Genomic DNA, 19,594 nt, shown 5'->3' with positions numbered 1-19,594 from the left:
GGCTCTTTAAACCAGCTCTACTTGCTTGTTTTCCTGTCTCAATGGTCTCTGTTTCTCTTCCCTTACATTTATTTTTCTCTAGGTCCATGCTTGCCCTGGCATACCTGTGAGGTCAGAGGACAGTTGCAGGGTCTCTTTTCTCCCTCTCTCAAGTGTAGACCCAGCTTCGTCATGCTGCCTCTGGTTTTTCTTTTTTATCATAGCAAACGGCCTCCTCTTTCCCCACCTCAGCTTTCCTCACCGCCTTTGGCCCTAGCACACTTCCTCCTCCTTTGTAATTTAGTTTTGCTGCTCAGTGGCCTGCACACACCCTTCAGGCTGCACTCTGGCTCTGGAACATTCCTCCAACAGTCACCTGGCTTTCCTTCCCTCCCTCATGTCCTGAACTGTGGCTTCAGTCATAGGCTCCCTAATTAAACCGTAGACTCCAAGGTAATTCTGTTTATTCTCCCATCACAGTCTTTCTTTCTAACCCTGTATTTATAGTGTGATTGGGCCCCAGGCCGGAGAGGTGGCCCCAGGGTTAAGAGCATGTATTATTCTTCCAGAAGGACGTGAGTTCAATTCCCAGCACCCACGTCAGCAGGCTCACCAACTGCCTGTAACTCCAGCCCCAGGTGATATGACACCTCTGGCCTCCTCAGGTATACACACATGGTCCACATACGCACATACGCACATGATTTTTTAAAAAATTAAAGCCAGTCAGTGGTGGTGTACGCCTTTAATCCTAGCACTCCAGAGCCAGAGACAGGCAGCTGGCTATGAGTTTGAGACCAGTCTGGTCTACAGAGCTTGTTCCAGGACAGCCAAGGCTACACAGAGAAACTCTTGTCTCAAAAAATAAAAAAGCCTGATGGCGGGCATATTTAATCCCAGCGCTTGGGAGGTAGAAATAGGCAGATCTCTGTGTCTACTTAGTGAGTTCCAGGAAAGCTAGGGCTATGTAAAGAAACCCTGCCTCAGGCCAGGCGTGATGGTGCACACCTTTAATCCCTGCACTCAGGAGGCAGAGGCAAGCAGATCAGTATGAGTTCGAGGCCAGCCTGGTCTACAAATAGTCCAGGACAACTAAGGCTACACAGAGAAACCCTTTCTCAAAAAAAAAAGAAAAAGAAAAAGAAAAAAGAAAGAAAGAAAAAGAAAGAAACCCTGTCTCAAAACCAAAGCAAGGGCTGGAGAGATGGCTCAGTGGTTAAGAGCGTCGCCTGTTCTTCCAGAGGTCCTGAGTTCAATTCCCAGCAACCACGTGGTGGCTCATAACCATCTATAGTGAGATCTGATCCTCTCTTCTGCAGATAAGGCACTCATAGACAATAAATCTTTAAAAAAAAAAAAAGCTTTAATCCCAGCACTTGGGAGGCAGAGGCAGGTGGATCCCTGTGAGTTCGAGGCTAGCCTGGTCTACAACGGGAGCCCAGGACAGCCAAGGCTACACAGAGAAACCCTGTCTCGAAAAACCAAAAAAAAAAAGTAAAAACCAAACCAAATCAACAATAACAACCACTGAGTCCCAACATGCATAACTAAATAAATTTAAATTTTATTTTATTTAAATATAAATAAATATAAATAAGTAAACAAAATACATGTGCACCACATGTGCTCTGCACGGTGACTTACTGAATCAGTATAGGACATCTGTGGCACACACACAGTCCACTAATCATGCACTAACACTGAGTCTTCTTTATTTTATTTTATTTTTTAATTTTATGTGCATTGGTGTTTTGCCTGTATGTATCTCTGTGTGAGGGTGTCAGATCTTGGAGTAGCAGACAGTTGTAAGCCACCATGTGGTTGCTAAATTTTTTTTTTTTAATATTTATTTATTTATTATGTATACAGTGTTCTGCCTGCGTGTATACCTGCACACCTGAAGAGCGCACCAGATCTCATTATAGATGGCTGTGAGCCACCATGTGGTTGCTGGGAATTGAACTCAGGACCTTTGGAAGAGCATGCAGTGCTCTTAACCTCTGAGCCATCTCTCCAACCCGGTTGCTGGAATTTAACTCTGGGTTCTCTGTAAGAGCAGTCAATGGTCTTAACCGCTGAGCCATCTCTCCAGCCCTGGTTTCTGTTCTACTATGCTATTAGCTGAATAATAACAATGTTAAGTTTGTTTTCTTTTTTTCTTTTTTTTGAGACAAAACAAAGTCTTATATAACCTAGGCAGACCTCAAACTTAGCACGTACAGTGCATGTAGCTCGGGCTGACTTCAAACTCTTGATCCTCTTGCCTCGGCCTCCCAAATGGTGAGATTGCTGGTTTATCTCCAAGCAACAAGCAATGTTAATTTTTAAAAAGATTTTTAAAATTATTGCCCAGTGGTGATATGTTTTTAAAAGGTGGGGCACACACCTTCAATCCCAGCACTCACAGAGGCAGGTGAATCTCTGAGTTCAAGGCCAGCTTGGTGTACAGAGCAAGTCCAGCACAGCCAGTTACACAGAGAAACCCTGTCTTGAAAAGAAGGAGGGGGAGCAGCTCAAGAGATGTCCTGACCGCTCTTGCAGAGTTCCTAGGTTCATTTACCAGCCCCCACATGGCAGCTCACAACCATCTCTACTCCAGTGCTAGGAGACCTCCACCCTCTGTGGCCTCTGTGAGAATTACTTACACATGGGACACACAGACATATATGTAGACAAAACACTCAAATGTATAAAATAAACAACGTGTTTAAAATTAAAAAAAAAAAGATTTTTTTTTTTTTTTTTTTTTTGTTTTTTTTGAAGCAGGGCTTCTCTGTGTAATGTAGTCTTGGCTGTCCTAGACTCACTTTGTAGAGCAGGCTGGCCTCGAACTCAGAGAGATCCACCTGCCTCTGCCTCCCAAGTGCTGGGATTAAAGGCGTGCACCACCACTGCCCAGCTTAAAATACAAAATTTTAACCTCTAATTGTCTTTTTAAATTTGCATATTAAGATTTAGGGGGAAAAAAAAGACTTAGGAAAGATAGGGCTGGAGAGATGGCTCAGTGGTTAAGGGCACTGGCTGCTCTTCCAGAGGTCCTGAGTTCAATTTCCAGCAACCACATAGTGGTACACAACCATCTGTAATGGTGTCTGATTTCCTCTTCTGGTGTGCATGAAAACAGAGCACCCATACATACCCATATAAATAAATAAATAAATAAATAAATAAATAAATAAACCTTTAAAAAAAAGGGACTTAGGAAAGAAAGCCAGGCATGGTGGCGCACATCTTTAATCCCAACACTCCAAGAGGCAGAGGCAGGTGGATCTCTGTAAATTCAAGGGCAGCGTGGTCTTCAAGGTGAGTCCTGGACAGCCAAGGCTACCCAGGAAACCCTGTCTCAAAAACAAACAAAAAAAGAGTGGGTTTGAAATTAGCCTAAACTGGCCTCATTCTCATAGCAATCCCTCTGCCTCAGCCTCCACAGCACCGCCATTACAACGTGCCACCACACCTGGCTGGGTGGAGCTTTCTGGAGGAAATTTAAATGGTGATGTGTTTGGAAGCTATGTAGGGTGATTTTTTTTTTTTTTTTTTTTTTTTTTGTTCTCGTTTTATGCAGTAACTAAAATGCGTGGGTAGAGGGGGAGGCTTGAAACTCATAACTTACAGTAAGCCTCGGGTTTTCTTTCTGCTGCGGATGTGGCTGACATGGTGGAGTACCTGCCTAGCATTCATATATGGCTATGAGCACCCCATAAAACGCAGTGTAACCAGCACGTAGAGACAGGATCAAAATTTCAGGGCCATCCTTCACTGCATAGCCAGTTCAAGGTCAGCGTGGACTACAGGATACCCTGTCTCAAAACAAACAGACAAAAGCATTATCTCCTAGCATAGCTTGCCCATCTGTTTCTAGAATTCAGTCATGACATCCCGGCAACCAGGGAAGGCACAGAAGTAATGCTAAAAATGGTACTCTCAGGGAACCGATGTCTCAGGAGTATAGGACTGCAGATGCCGCCCAACACCATCCCTGGTTTCTGGGCTTGGGCGCTTCCCTGCCTGTGTTTTGGGCTTCCTTAGTTAATCCACTGGTACTTTGCTTCCACAGGCGAGGTGAAGGTTGCCGGCCTGTTCATATACGATGGGTTAATCTGAACTCTTGACTGAGGACTTTCTGTTTTTTGTAAAAGTTACCCCTTCTCTTTCTGTGTCTGTTTATTGAAGTAACTTTCTTGTTTTTCTTTGCAGATATATGTAATTGACAGTGCAGACAGAAAAAGGTTTGAAGAGACGGGTCAGGTAAATGATTCTTATGTTGAACTCTTTCCCCAAACACTGGCTGTTCATTAATCTACCTGGAAGTGTGTGTTAGGGAAGAGAATGCTTTTCGTTAAGTATTACAGTTCAAAGAAAGAGGCATCTGGTGAGCAGGCAAGAATACCAGCTATCCAAAAAGAAATCAGTGGCAAGTCTTTCACACTGCCTTTTGATGGAAGCCTTTTAGCGTAATCAAATTGAAGAGATAAGACATAAGCAAGTAGAACTTTTCACCATACCCCAAAGCTCTTCTGGGTTCTTCCCAGACTGTAGAAATGACCTTAGGAACACCACACTGAGCATTTCTATTTACTATTTATTTATTTACTTATTCACTAATTTTATGTCCGTTGGTGTTTTGCCTGCATGTGTGTCTGAATGTGGGTGTCAGATCCCCTGAAACAGGAATTGCAGACAGTTGTGAGCTGCCATGTGAGTGCTAGGAATTGAACCCTGGTCTTCTGGAAGAGCAACCAATGCTCTTAACCGTTGAGCCATCTCTCCAGCCCTCTATTTACACTTCTCAATACTTAATTGACCAAGAGTAATTAACCAAACTTTGGCAAATTCAGACGAATGAGAAGATACAAGACAAAACTAAGCTACTCATTTTCAAGCCAGGAGACAAGGTCAACCTTGAACTCAAATATGGCTTTGACTGCAGAGGTCATGTCAACGTGTTTAGATGATATGATCTGTGTACACAGTCACACACAGAGCAGCGCTGGCCCTGGACCATGGAACACAAAGTGAGGTCACCAGAAGGAGCAGCAGGGATAAAATGACTCTCTTAGAGAGGCATATTTGGGGCCGGGGCGCAGGTCTTTAATCCCAGCACTTGGGAGGCAGAGGCAGGTGGATGTCTGTGAGTTCGAAGCCAGCCTGGTCTACAAAGTGAGCCCAGGACAGCAGTCACTGGGGCATGGAAGGGGGTTGTACTGTCTCTGGGAGTCTGGAGAGTCCTCAACCCACTTTCCAAGACAAAGAACGGAAACATGGGGACTTCATGGGGACTTCTGCCATTGGATACGGGCCAACATTTCTGCACCCAGATCAAGCATGCCTTTCTTTCTTTTCTTTTCTTTCTTTCTTTTTTTGGTTTTTTTGTTTTTTGTTTTGTTTTTGTTTTTGTTTTTTTGTTTTGTTTTTGGTTTTGGTTTGGTTTGGTTTAGTTTGGTTTTTCAAGACAGAGTTTCTCTGTGTAACCTTGGCTGTCCTGGACTCACTCCGTAGACCAGGCTGGCCTCCAACTCATAGAGAGCCACCTGCTTCGGCCTCCCAAGTGCTTCGATCAAAGGTGTGCGCCACCACGCCCAGCAGCTATCCAGTTCTTTTTGAAAGCTGAATGTTTTAAAGTAGCTGAAGTGTGAGCTTAGTGGGAAAGAGATGGAGCCTGTCCCTACGGTAAATGTACATACTCATTTGAAATTGCTACAGACAGAATTAATATACACTTTGGAGTTCTGCCTATGACCGAGGGGACCAGTAAAGGTCTGGTTTCTTCCAGATATTTCGGGATGTGAGTTTGATGAACATTGGTTGATGCAATGATTGACGGACACAATTATCTCTACTGTTGTCTCATTTTCTGTACATTCATACATGTAAACACACACACTAAGTTATTTGTGGGCCTGTGGGTATAGCTCAGTGAGGGGCCCTTGCTTAACATGTATAAGGGCCTTGGTTCAACCCCAACGCCAGAGAAAAAATTTAAAAAGCTATTTGCAGGTGGCATCCTTAAATAAGCCTGAGATCTCTGACCTCTGACCTCTACTTATGTTCCTCCTTAAAGCGCATCTCTCAGGGTGTTTCTCAGTGGCCTATGAGTCACTTAGAACACAGTCACTGGGGAGGCCACTAAAAGTGGTTCCTAGATGCTGGCTCCAACTTTCTGTAGTCAGCATCCTAGGTTAAGCCCAGAAATTTGTTAGGGAATCTCCCACAGGTCCAAGCCTTGAAAGCTGCAGCTGATAAGTCAAGTGTGGTGGCACACGCCTTTAATCCCAGCACTTGGGAGGCAGAGGTAGGTGGATCATTGTAAGTTTGAGGCCAGCCTGGTCTATAAAGTGAGTCTAGGACAACCAGGGCTACACAGAGAAACCCTGTCTTGAAAAACAAAAATAAATAAATAAATAAATAGAAAGAAAGAAAGAAAAAAGAAGCCGGGCGAGGTGACACACGCCTATAATCCCAGCACTCGGGAGGCAGAGGCAGGCGGATCGCTGTGAGTTCAAGGCCAGCCTGGTCTACAAAGTGAGTCCAGGATGGCCAAGGCTACACAGAGAAACCCTGTCTTGAAAAACCAAAAAAAAAAAAAAAAAAAAAAGAAAGAAAGTTGCTGTTAACTGCTTAGTGTGTTGTAATTTCAACTGTGCTTAAACATCACAGCTCTCAATCTTCTCTCCCCTTCTCTTTCTCCTCCCCTCCCACCCCCCAAAATGGTCCAGGAACTAACGGAATTACTGGAGGAGGAAAAGCTAAGCTGCGTGCCAGTGCTCATCTTTGCTAACAAGCAGGACCTGCTCACAGCAGCCCCGGCCTCTGAGATTGCAGAAGGGCTAAACCTACACACCATCCGGGACCGTGTCTGGCAGATTCAGTCCTGCTCAGCGCTCACAGGCGAGGGAGTCCAGGTGAGACGGTGGCAAGGCTTTGTTCCCTCTCAACATGGCAGCTCACTAAAGCAGTTTACCTCACTCATAGGATTGATCTAGACCAGTGGTTCCCAACCTGTGGGTTGTGACCCCTTTGGGAGTCAAACAACCTTTTCATAGGGCTTGGCTAAGACCATCAGAAAACAGGGATATTTACATTACAATTCTTGCATTAACAAAATTACAGTTAAGGAGTAGCAACAAAATAATTGTATGCTTGGGGGGGTCATCACAACATGAGAAACTGATTTAAAGGGTTGCAGCATCAGGAAGGTTAAGAACCACTGCTCTAGACCAAAAAATATATGAAGCTAATGGCCTTTGATTGGCAGATGAACCATTCTAGCAGGTGAAGGGCATGGAAGGAAGTTGGTTCCTGTTTGTTTAAAAACCATGCTGATAATGCGGAATCATTCTGTGGAAGGACCAGCCCCGTGCCCTCAGCATCCTTTGCTCATCACCCGGGAAGGCTTGAGGGGACGACTCTGGGGTTGTTTGACAGTTACATCAGGATACCACACGATGCTAAAGTCTATACTCCCAAGGCGATTGCCCTCAGCAGGCATACAGGCGCTAGCTAGCTAGAAACGCCTGTCTCCTGTTGGAAGGCTCTTCCTGCCCTCGGCTTGGTGTCTGTTTCAAGCTGCTGGTATGGATTTCCCACTGGGGGGCTTCTGTGGACACAGAGCCCTGTGCTTTGCGCTAAGGAACTGTACACCAGGAAATTGAACACTCTCTTGTTTAATATTAATTGAGACCAGAACACAGCCCTGTCCCAGACAGCCAAGAGGCTGCATTCTCCAAAACAGACGGGTGCTTCCCACTCGGGTGCCTCCTACCAGCCTTCCTCTTCTCAGTGACACTCCATGGGCAGCCCTTTAGGATAACCCAGAACCCTCAGCAGTTCTCATGTTAAGCGTGTGATATATGTGCCAGGACGGTGCCAGTGCCGTGAGGACTGGTCCGTACTGCTGCAGGGTCACCTCGTCCCTCTTTGCCCTACGGTATGTGGATAATGGCATGACCATTTGTTTTGCTCTCAACTTGGCACGTTGCGTTGCAGAACTGAGATTTTGAACCCTCGCCACTGCCTGCAGCCTCTTTGCATTTGATTTTCCCTTCCAGTGCTCTTCCCCCTTGCCTCAGACACTGACACCAATTTGTCTTTAAATGATCTGATTGCCTTTGTCCCCAGCAGATAATCACATCCTAGAATTAATTTAGTCCTGACATGGTAGCTGCATATTTGGTTTGGTTTTATTTTTTCCTTATGTTACAAAAAAATAGCCACGGCTGGCTTCTCTCTGTGGTCTGAGTGCACAGTTAGCGCTAGACAGTGTTCCCTCCTGCTCACACTTGCATCCCAGAGATCCCCGTGACTGTGTGTATGGTGGTTGTACCCCAGGATCCCCTGTGACCATGTGTATACTGGGTTTCCTTGGAACCCAGGGATTACCATAGTTAAGTCCTCAGAATGTCCCCTGGAGCAGCCTGTGAGGTCTCAGCTTGGGAGAGTTGGTGTTGTGGAGTTTTGAGACACTGTCTCTCTTTGTAAATTTTAACATTTTATTTTATGGGTATGGGTGTTTTGTCTGTAAATATGTGTGTGCCCCTTTGCATGCTGCACACATGGAGGCCAGAAGACAGTGTTAAATCCCTTGGAACTGGGCTGGAGAGATGCCTCAGAGGTTAAGAGCACTGGCTGCTCTTCCAAAGGTTCTGAGTTCAATTCCCAGCAACCACATGATGGCTCACATCTACAATGAGATCGGGTGCCCTCTTCTGCCATTCAGGGGTACGTGCAGATACAACACCATATACATAATAAATAAATCTTTAAAAGAAAATCTCTCGGAACTAGAGCTCTGAGTCACCGTAGAGGTCCTCTAGAAGAGCCACTGATGCCCTTGAGAACAGAATCATCTCTTCAGCTCCTAAGACAAGCTGTTTTGTAGACAACCTGACCTCAAATCCTGTACGTAGCTGAGGCTGCTCTTCTGACCAGAGGAGTGTTAGGATTACAGGAATGACCACCCCGGCCCACTGTAAGTCACTTCTCCCTTCCTTCCTGGGTTCTGACTCTAAAAGTTATATTCTAAATTGGGCATTGGGGCATGCATCCATACTTTGGAGGACCAGTTGAGCTCAGGAGTCTAGTCCCACAAAATCCTATCTCAAATATGCATTTCCCCTCATTTTTAATTATACAAAAATTTATAAGGTTGAAAAAATGTGGACTAAGGGTATAGCTTAGTACTAGAGTAGTTGTTTAACATGACAGGTTCTGGGTTCATCTCAGCATTACAAAAATACGCAGAAAAAGTAGGCATGACAGTACAAGCTTCTTAGTGCTTTAAAGGCAGGAGGATCAGGAATTTAAAGTTTTCCTCAACCAGTCTAGGCTGTGTGAGATTGTCTCAAAAATAAGGAATTAAAAATAATCTTGGGGCTGGAGCAATGGCTCAGTGGTTAAGAGCACTGACTGCTCTTCCAAAGGACCTGGGTTCAATTTCCAGTACCCACATGGCAGCTCACAACTGTAACTCTAAGATCTGACATCCTCACACTAATGCACATAAATTAAAATTAAATAAAATATTTTTTTAAAAAATCTTTCTCCTGAGTCCTGTTCTACAAAGGGATTGACACCATTCTTCTAGATTCTCCCTGTGAAATTGCTACCACATAGGTGATTGTTTATATATACACGCTTGTCTATCCACTTTTGATTTAACTGCATTTTTTCAGGGTAATTTATAACCCAGTCCAAGTGTGCTACAATTTGGAACGTTGCTAATGGGTAAATGCTGATCATTTTACTTCACCTTGTTCAATTACAACCCTCTATAAGAATGAAAAGATCAGCCAGGCATGGTGGCACACACCTTTAATCCCAGCACTCAGGAGGAAGAGGCAAGTGGATCCCTGTGAGTTTGAGGCCAGCCTGGTCTACAAAGCAAGTCCAGGACAGCCAAGGCTACACAGAGAAACCCTGTCTCAAAAAAAGAAAGAAAGAAAGAAAGAAAACAAAAACAAAAACAAACAAGCAAAAAGAATGAAAAGAGGAGCTGGAGAGATGGCTCAGTGGTTAAGAGCACTGTCTGTTCTTCCAGAGGTCTTGAGTTCAATTCCTGGCAACCACATGGTGACTCTCGACCATCTATAATGTGATCTGATGCCTTCTTCTGTCATGTAGGTGTACACGCAAATAGAGCATTCATATACATAAAATAAATAAATAAAAAATTTTTAAATAAAAAGATTGGCCAGGTAGTATTGGGCCATGCATTTAGTCCCAGCATTTGAGAGGCAGAGGCAGGTGGATCTCTGTGAGTTCGAGGCCAGTCTGGTCTACAGAGTGAGTTCTAGGACAGCCAAGGCTACACAGAGAAACCCCTGCCTAGACAAAAAGAAAGAAAGATCTTACCCCTGTACTTTGCCCACGTCCAGTTGTGCACAAGGTAATTGATGAGACACAGGTCAGAAGATGACAGCTTGATCTCTTGTTTTCTCATTGCTGAGGATGGAACCCAGGTCCTTGGATTAACAGGCAAGCACTCTACCCACTGAGCTACAGCCCCAGACCAGAAGCTTTCCTGTGTCATAAACCTTTTCAGCATGGGGAACTCTGCCCTTCTTGATGGCTCAGAACACAAGTGTTAGAAAGTCAAGGGCATCCTGGTGTTGGGAGCTATAAAAGGTGGGCTGAAGAGAAGAAGACTGTATATGCACACAGGCTTATGGTACTGTGATCTCTGCTCTTGGCCAGAGTAAAGAAAGCTTTAAAAAGCAAAGCTGGAAGCCGGGTGTGGTGGCGCACGCCTTTAATCCCAGCACTCGGGAGGCAGAGGCAGGCGGATCGCTGTGAGTTCGAGGCCAGCCTGGTCTACAAAGTGAGTCCAGGATGGCCAAGGCTACACAGAGAAACCCTGTCTCGAAAAAAAACAAAAACAAAAACAAAAAGCAAAGCTGGAATTAAAGTGAGGTTCTGGTTTCTTCAGCCTACCTGAGGATATGAGGATGGGGGCAGGGGCAGAGTACTGAGTCAATGACATTAAAGTCAAGAACGCACCTGGCTTGGTGACACACACCTTTAATCTCAGCATTCCCAGCACTCGGGAGGCAGAGGTAGGCAGATATCGGTGAGTTCAAAGCCATCCTGGTCTACAAAGAGAGTTCCAGGACAGCCAGGCGGGGTTGGGGGCCGGGAAGGGTAAAGTCAAGGGCACTATACCATAGAACCTGAGGGTAGCCAGAGAGCTCCTGCTGTTTCCACTCCTACTCCTGTCTGGCTGTGCAACCATCACAGGCACACAGCGCCCCCTCCAGAGCCTCTTCTTCCCTTCCATTTCTCTTTTCTTCCAAGATGGAACTCAAACCCAGGGCAGTGAGCATGATAGGCAAGTGCTCTCTCTAACCGTGAGCTTCATCCCAGCCTCCTTTGTGGACCTTCAGGCCAAGATGCAAGCTACTAGGCAGTTAGACACTGTGGGTGGAAGTAGCAAGGGGTGTCTGTAAGTAATATCCCAGTTCGAATAAAGTGAGATTACAATAATTTGATTATTGGTTTAAAAAAAGAAAGTGCTTCTTTAGTCAGGGACCTACAGCAGCCAGGGGCACAGGAAATGGCATCAAAAGAGATCCAGGGTCAGCAAGCTGGCTCAGTGCATAAAGCTGATCGCTACTAAACCTGATGGATGACCTGTGCTTGATTCCCCAGGACCACAGAGCAGGAGGAGAGAACTGACACCCAAAAGTTTGTCCACACAGAGATTAATTAATTAATTAATTATAATCATATGAATGAGAGCAAGATCCAGCAAAGAACTGGGAGCAAAGAAAATGATTTCATACAGAGGACAAATAGTTTGAAGGTCACTTAATTAGTTTGTAGATAGTACCAGGGTGAATAGAATTGGATAGTTAAGACTGGGATTTCAAGGTTAATGAGATTAGATTATGGTTAATAGAATGATATAAATTTAGAGAATTTAACCATTATTTGAAATGGGTTATTTAATAAAAATGTTAATTAAGAAGAGAGTCTTCTATTGTCCTTTCATGGTAACCTTTGGGGACCAGAGAAAGGTCACGAGCCTTCTGTGGCAGCTCTTTTCAAGCAGGCAGCCACTGACCATGCTCCTCCCTCAGGTCATGACGCCCCTGTGCACTTAGCCAGTTTCATGGTTTGTACCTTTAAAATCATTTCAGTTTTATTCCTTTCCAGAATTACATGGCTAAAGAATAGGCTTTCCACGGCCCTTAATTAAGGCTTAAAATACCCCTGAAAATTAAGAACTTTGCTAGGAAAATGACTACGATTCAGTTATTTGGGGTTCAGTTTCAGATATAACTTCAGCATCATAATGATTAACACTTCCTGAACCCCAGTTTTGTCCTCCTTCCCCCATCAGCCCTCCCCAGAGGCTGCCCGGTGGTTGCCATGCTAACATCTAGTACCACCTTCTTGGCAACCCAGAAAGAAAGTGTAGGGAAGTTTGAGAGAAGGAAGAGGGGGAAAGGCCCAGGACTTGGATGATAGTTGTGAGTGCTCAAAGCCAGCCAGCACTGCTCTCCCACTGTGTATGTGTACACATGTTTACTCAAAACACATCTGGTGGCCTACAAGGAGGCTCAGTACACTTAACCTCTAAACTGTTGGCCTGAGTTCAGTCCCTGAAACCCACATGGTGTAAGGAGAGAAAGAACTCCAGCAGTTGTCTTCTGTGCTCCGTACATACGCCATGGCATGTGTGGCCACCCTCACCACACACACACACACACACACACACACACACACACACACACACAGTGGCTGGATGAAGAATGAAATGTAAAACATTTATTTTATTTTATTATTTTTTTTTTTTTTGGTTTTTGAGACAGGGTTTCTCTGTGTAGCCTTGGCTGTCCTGGACTCACTTTATAGACCAGGCTGGCCTCGAACTCACAGCGATCTGCCTGCCTCTGCCTCCCGAGTGCCGGGATTAAAGGCATGCGCCACCACGCCCGGCTCAAAACATTTATAAACAATAACAACAAACAGATCTAGGGGAACTGTGTCATACTAGCAGATAGCAAAGAACGTTCCAGTGGTCAAGTCCAGAGAAGAACCACAAATCTGCCAGAGGATATGCCATACCCTCTGTGGCCAGGCTGGGCAGGTCACTACTTCCCATGGCTTGAGCATATGATTTGAGACTGTGGCAGGCGGGGACTCTAGGATGGAAGGCCTGAGGAAGAGTCTCTACCTGATATTTTCTCTTTTTCCCCCCCTTTTTTTTTAAAGATATATCTTTATTTAATTTTAATTTATGTGCATTGGTGTGAAGGTGTCAGATCTTGAAGCTACAGACAGTTGTGAGCTGCCATGTGGGTGCTAGGAATTGAACCCGGGACCTTTGGGAGAGCAGGCAGTGCTCTTAACCACTGAGCCAAGTCTCCAGCCTCTCTACCTGATATTTTCAAGGCACACCTCGGTGGTTCATTATAGGACAGTGCCTGTGTTCCGTTGTGTATGCCGTGTGCCTGTCAAGGGCACCAGGAAAGTTTGGAGCAAATCTCTCCTTACCTGATTGATGGTGACTAGTAGGCCAACACGTCATGTAATTAAAGCAGATTTTTCATGGGAAACTGTCAGGAGCAGAGACTAGGTAAAGGGCACAAACACTGAAGGAGAGGCATCTATCTTGGAAACCCCATCCTGCAGAGAGAGAGGCCTTCAGTCCGAAGGAGGAATCAGAAGAGACCCAGTTACATCAAGCAGGTGAAGGCAGAAAAAAGGGAAAGTGAAAATTGTGTGGGAGGAATTGCCTAAACCTCCCTCAGCCAGACCCCCTTGGGCCAGGAGAACACTCTCCCTCCGTGCCCTTGAGGCGGGGCCTGGTTGCCAGGGACTCCTAGACTGTATCATTTGGCACCGGGCTTCTTGTCGGTTTCCTTCCAAGGGGCATCTAGGACGTGTACAAAGGATCTGGTTTTGATTTTTTTTTTTTTTTAAGTTATAGAAAATCCATCCTGCTTCCGCCTGCAGCGGTGAATTTCACCCCAGACTACATTTGTACTTGCTGTTGTAGTCTCAAGTGTTTGGAGACATTTTTTCTAAAACACAGTGTGTGTGATTATTGTGACTTTAGATTTCCCTTTAGAGCAGGAGTCGGCCATGTGGCCCTGGCTTCTAGACATCATCACGGGTCTCCTACCTGACCCAGGCCTTTGAACAGGCAGGACTTCGGTAGGAGCCACTCTCCAGGCCACCACGCCAGACCACCTTTCCACTTGGCATCTACCACCGTCCTTCCCCTCATCCTCCAGAAAGGAAGGGTGCTCAGAGTCAGCAGCAGTTGGCTCTCTGAGGCGTGGCCTGTGCCTCGGTCAGAGGAGGGAGCAGCCCAGCTTCTTGCCTTTGCTTCTTTTTCTTCCATCTCAGGGACTTTTCCCTAGTCTGCTAACAGAATGTGATTTGCTTTTCTTTGCAGGGGTAGACGTTGAACCCGGTATCTTGATTATGCTAACCCTTTATTGTACCATGGAGCTACAACACACACACACACACACACATACACACACACACACACCCCATCCTCCTCACCCCACCCCCGTCCCAAATTTCAGTATTTAAAAAGGGCTGTCCCATCTTTCTTTCTAGGCCTGAGATCAGTTCATACTTAGTGCAGGTGTGCATGGAAGGTCTCACCTGTCAGTTGGGCCTCAGGTTGACCTTTGTATTTACAGACCTCTCTGTGGACTAAGAGAGCAAGCCTGTGACATGTGATCTGCTCCCTTCCTGGTGCCCTGCTCTTTATCACCAGAACAGCTAGCTATATTTTATGTATGCTGTCTGTGTTCAGCTGCTCCTTGACCCTGGGGGCCCAAAGGGACAATGAGGCAGGCAGCATTGCTCAGCAAGAGTCTGAGCGCCTTGTCATCCTAAAGCAATTACTGAAGTGACCACATAGTCAGCCTAGCTTTAAAAACCAGCCCACCACCTAACTAACCATGACCACCACCACTTCCTTCCAGCTACCAACAGTGATAGGTGCACTGGGCTGAGATCAAATTAAAAAGAGTGGCAAGCCAGAGACCAGCTCTACCCATAGGCAGGCAGCGCACCTTGACCCTCGGGCTCCAGATTATTAGGGGTAGCTTTACACCCCTGCTGCCGCCGCCACCACCACCACCTCTTTCACCTCCACCTCCACCTCCACCACCACCACTGCAGCCACCCGTGGATAAGGCGGGGATATTCCTAAGACACGGAGATATTTATTTCCTCTCCAGGAAGCCACACAAAGCCCAGTGTTTGAGGTTCCCTATTAGTGAGTTGAAGCTAATCAATTCAAATTCAGTCTCAGCAAGATTGGTCAGGAAAGGAAAGGGAACACTGTTCACACCAAAGATAGTCTTTCCTGTAATGAAGATCAAATGTGCAGGAAATCAGTCAAACCAGTTCTTAACAATAACAGGGTCAACCATTAAACAAACCTATGAATTCACTTCCTTCTTCAGGGACAGCACAGGTGCCTCCTTCAAGTAAGAAAGCACCTTTTCTCCAGACAAGCAACGTAGAAGCAGGAGGCTCCTCCTCATGATTTTGTTGTCCCTAAATATCGAGTATCCATTGCAGGAGGTGGCCCAGGTCACCAGTGTCCAGCCTTCCACAGGCCTAGATCTCAGCAGGCCAGGGATCCTCTGGGTTCCTTACAGGCGTCCCTCTAGGCATCCCTTTGCCCTGAAGGAAGCCATTAGGAAAAAGAACACTAGGTGGTCCCTCCCTCCTGCCTTCTTGTCAATGACAGGGAAATGGTGGCTGGTGTATGGTGCCCAGGGAGACTAGGGGCTCACTTCAAGGCCTACCTCTGCCCCCAATTGAAATAATAACGTATTTCACTGGCTGGTTTTGGGAATTAATTTTAAAGGCTATACATCAAGCATGGACTATACACCGGACAGCATGCCAGTCCCTTGTTCGGACCCTCCCATCTTGGTTTTTGGATAATGCTATTATCTTTCCTTTCCAGTGGGCTCCTTGACAAAGCATGCCCTTACTTGACTTAGAGGTACTGTCACAGAGGATTATAACCCTCCTCCCCTCTACCTCCACCCCCCAAATGCTGTGACTCTAAGAGGCCCCCTCAGTCCTAGCCAGAATGGCACCAGGGGCTGGGGACAGCCATGGGTACTGGCCTCTCAACACCCTCTGTCAACAAGGCCACGGTGGGCAGGCCCCCACCACAGAAGGCAGACATCTGCAGGACAGCGCCCCTCAGCAGGCCTTTCCCGCCTCCACCTTCTGCTTTGAATGCCTGCAGCTGAGTAAATATTTTCCCTATCTCTTTGCCTACACTTATGCTCAGTGAGATATAATAAAAGAAACTCCCCTCCTGGCCAGTCATAAACCAAGAAAAAAAAGACAAAATGGTGCTGATGCGCTGTAGGGGCACTGTTCATGGTTTCCCAGAGAAGCTGCTCTGCTAAATCGTAGAGAAAAGACCCCTGAGACTGAGACGGCACCTTTGGGTGTCTGCTGCACCTGTGCTGAGCTCTTCGGCTTTGGAGCAGGAGGAGAAGGCTATTGTGTTCATCCCTCTTGTATGTGTAAAACTCTTTTTTGTCTCCTGGCAGGTGAGCTTTTTTTTTTTTTTTCCTAGAAACCAATTAGCTACTAAAATTAAACATGCTCTCTTTAAATGAATCCTTTTCATAAGACAGTTTTAAAATTGCTCGGCTTTTCCGAGTGCGAGGCTGACCCAGTTGTAATCAAATGCATTGGGGTCCCCTTCACCGGGTCCTCCACTGTCCAGTCCCAGGCAGGTGCTCCCTACTTGAAGGCTTTCTGCCAAGACCAGGCCTCATCTCAGCAAAGCAGACAGTTCCTTCACACCATCAGCTTCTCCTGCCCAAGTGCCCTGATGGCGGCTGGTGGGGTTTTCATCGCTGGTCAGGAGAAAAGGGAGGGACTCTATTTGGCTGTGATGCATTGTTTACGGGATTCATGTCCCAGTGACCAGGGGTGTCAGCTGATATTGCTATAAGCTGTCTTATAGCCGGATCCACAGCCACCCAAAACATGAGGTTTAGAGTGTGGGCGTCACGTGTGTCTGATAAGCACACATATGTAACGCCCACACTCCAGGCAAGACAGTCTGCAGGGCCCACCCACCCTGAGTTCTGGTCTGTGCTTCTGAGAGAACTTCCACATGCCTGAAGGTCCGAGTCTCTGGGGAGGGGTGTGTCCAGGTGTGCCACAGAGGGGGTTGAAAAGGAGGTCATGTCTGACAGGCCTGGCATCTGTAAGGGATTGAGCTGCCTGTCAGGCGGCTGTCGGCATTGTGTGGATTTTTTTTCTTTTTTCTTTTTTTACCTCAGTCCCTCTCCAGCCTTCTAAAAGAGGACACTTTCAAGGTCGCTGTGCCTTTAAGGGAACCTGTCTGTTTCCCTCTGTCCCTCTGCTTAATAGTGCTTAAACCAACAAGAAGCCACTTTTAAACCTCTCTGTAGGAGAGAGGAGAGAGAGGGGAGAGAGAGAGAGAGAGAGAGAGAGAGAGAGAGAGAGAGAGAGAGAGAGAGAGAAAGAAAGAATATGAATATATGTGTAGTAACACCCACTGCCCCACTGCAGAGGGTTGTTTATTCAAAACGAAATTTAATTTAACCCAAGTGTACACTGTCACACTGTAAACAGCTGGGGACCTGAAGGGTAGCTCATTGAATTAATGCCCTAGCAAAGGTCAGCTTTCAGAAAAAGCCAAAAATGGCTGGAATCTTTCCTGATAGCTCCCCAGTGGAGTCCTGGACCCAGGCAGATGTGTTTATTTTTTCAGAGGGAGTTCCTGAGGACTCATCTCAAGTTCAGCTGCCGACTAGCTCTCCCTCCTGTGCCTCTCTCCCTCCTGTGCCTCTCTCCCTCCTGTGCTCCCAAGAGGTCACCAGCCCTGGTCTACCAGGTGGGCCCTGGGGCAACAGCCTCCCTGGAGTTGGTGTCCCAGTGCCCTCCAGCCTGAGCTCGGGGGGACCCTGCTTGCAGCTAACACTGCCTTTCTCTGTCCATTCCCCTCCAAGGATGGCATGAACTGGGTCTGCAAAAACGTCAATGCAAAGAAGAAATAAAATGGAAGTCCAATGGAGACGCGGGAGCTTCGGGAGCAGAACTCGGCCCTGAGAAACGCTGGTTTGCTGCTTTCTGACCAAATGCTTTTCCATCGCCACAGCCATAGCTGTGAGACAAGAGGGGACAGCAGTTTAAGGAGAGTTCCCATTCCAGCAGTAGATTTTAACTGATCTCAGAGGTTCAGTATCGTTTTTTCAAATAAAGGAATTATATTATTTCCTCTGCATAATTGAAATAGTATTAAATGTCTCAGAGCATGTGATTAGTAATGAACAGGTCCTTATGCTGCAGTGCAGGCGAGTCCAGTGGGCTTTTTGTAAAACAGGAAGAAGCTGCTTGTGCCTAGCCTCTCTGCTCACTGCCCTGTCCCTCACTCCCTCGGTGATGGTGATTGGAAACATATTTGGTGGTAGCCTGGGCAGAGCCTTTTTATTTTCCCCCTCATCCCCAACTGAGCCAGGGCTTTGGTGTGTCCTGCAGGAAGCTAGCCTCTGGGGGAGGTAAAGGGTACCTTCTTGTCAGGTAGGTAAGAGACTATGTATGACCCTCACTTTCTGACAGAAAAAGAAAAAATAAATAAATAACCGTCCTTGTAAATAAGTCACCACAGAAACAACCCTACTCCAGCCCCTCCCCCTCCCCCTGCCAGCCACGCAGGGAAGCAGATTCTTACGACTTTTGACTGTAATGACATCTGGAATGTAAGGAGAGGTGGGAGGTTTAATTCCAGAAAAATTACAAGGTCCTTAAAAAGCTCTCACATCGAGGGCTCAGGCTAGCGTAAACAGGCTTTCTCCAGCTCAGTGGAGCAGGGAGCAGTGGCTCAGATTAGCTGACTTCTCCACTGTAGTCCTATAGAGGGGATTTCTAAAGCTCAAAGAATTCGGTGTTTAAATGATCACAATAGGCCAACGCTATCAGATTTTAAAAATAAATGCAGCTTTGCCGTGAACCTGCTCCACTGAGAAAAGCCAGGCAGATCGATTTTGAGAAGAGATCAATTTTTACAGTGCTGGCAACTAGGTGGTGGGGAAGCATCTGCTGTCGGGCAGGCGGGCGAACATGGGGTGTGATCGCGGGGGTTGTGCCCAGGGAGCCACTCACCCCATGCTGGGCTCCTCTACCTCTCTCCAGCAAAATGTGTTGTTCACGGATAGGGAGGGAGGGCAGACACCCTCCCCCTCCCCCATTCCGAAAAGAGCATGCTCCCGGAGCCCTCAGAAATCCCAGCCTTAAACCCCCGAAAGCGGCCAGAGCATTGCCTGCTCCTGGATTACACTCTGTTCTGGGCATGAGCTCAGGGCTTTTCAGAGAATAAATAAGAGACTGTCCAATGCCTGGTGGGTCCAAGGAAGCCAGCTGCCTTCTCATCCTGGGAGGCGGCCCTTTCCAAGCCCGCCGTGGTGTGTGAGCAAACAGGAAGTGCAGCGGAAGCCCCTGCTCCATTGGTACCCAGCTTATTTAGACTCTGGAGAGGGAGAGGCTTGGACAGTCTGAGAGGTGGCTGGGCATGAAAACCATTAACAAAGCCTGGGGGGAGGTGGCTGGGGTTGCAGTGGAAGGGCCTGTAGGGACTTGCGAG

The 19,594-nt window shown here is 46.6% G+C and overlaps 1 protein-coding gene across 1 annotated transcript in view; it reads left to right on the top strand.

The window, feature by feature from the left end:
• The window catches only part of Arl3 (ADP ribosylation factor like GTPase 3), a 52,500-nt gene extending 34,215 nt beyond the window's left edge, over positions 1–18,285 (top strand). The window contains exons 4-6 of the mRNA XM_051146710.1: positions 4,177–4,227; positions 6,696–6,881; positions 17,964–18,285. Of these exons, the coding sequence (XP_051002667.1) occupies positions 4,177–4,227; positions 6,696–6,881; positions 17,964–18,011 (285 nt within the window). The 3' untranslated portion in view covers positions 18,012–18,285. The remainder of the gene's footprint in view (positions 1–4,176; positions 4,228–6,695; positions 6,882–17,963) is intronic.
• Positions 18,286–19,594: the final 1,309 nt, after the last annotated feature.

This window comes from Acomys russatus, chromosome 5 (assembly GCF_903995435.1).
Source record: "Acomys russatus chromosome 5, mAcoRus1.1, whole genome shotgun sequence".
NCBI classification, from domain to species: Eukaryota; Metazoa; Chordata; class Mammalia; order Rodentia; family Muridae; genus Acomys; species Acomys russatus.
Note: the sequence above shows the minus strand (reverse complement) of the source record. Positions and strands in the feature narration are given on the sequence as shown.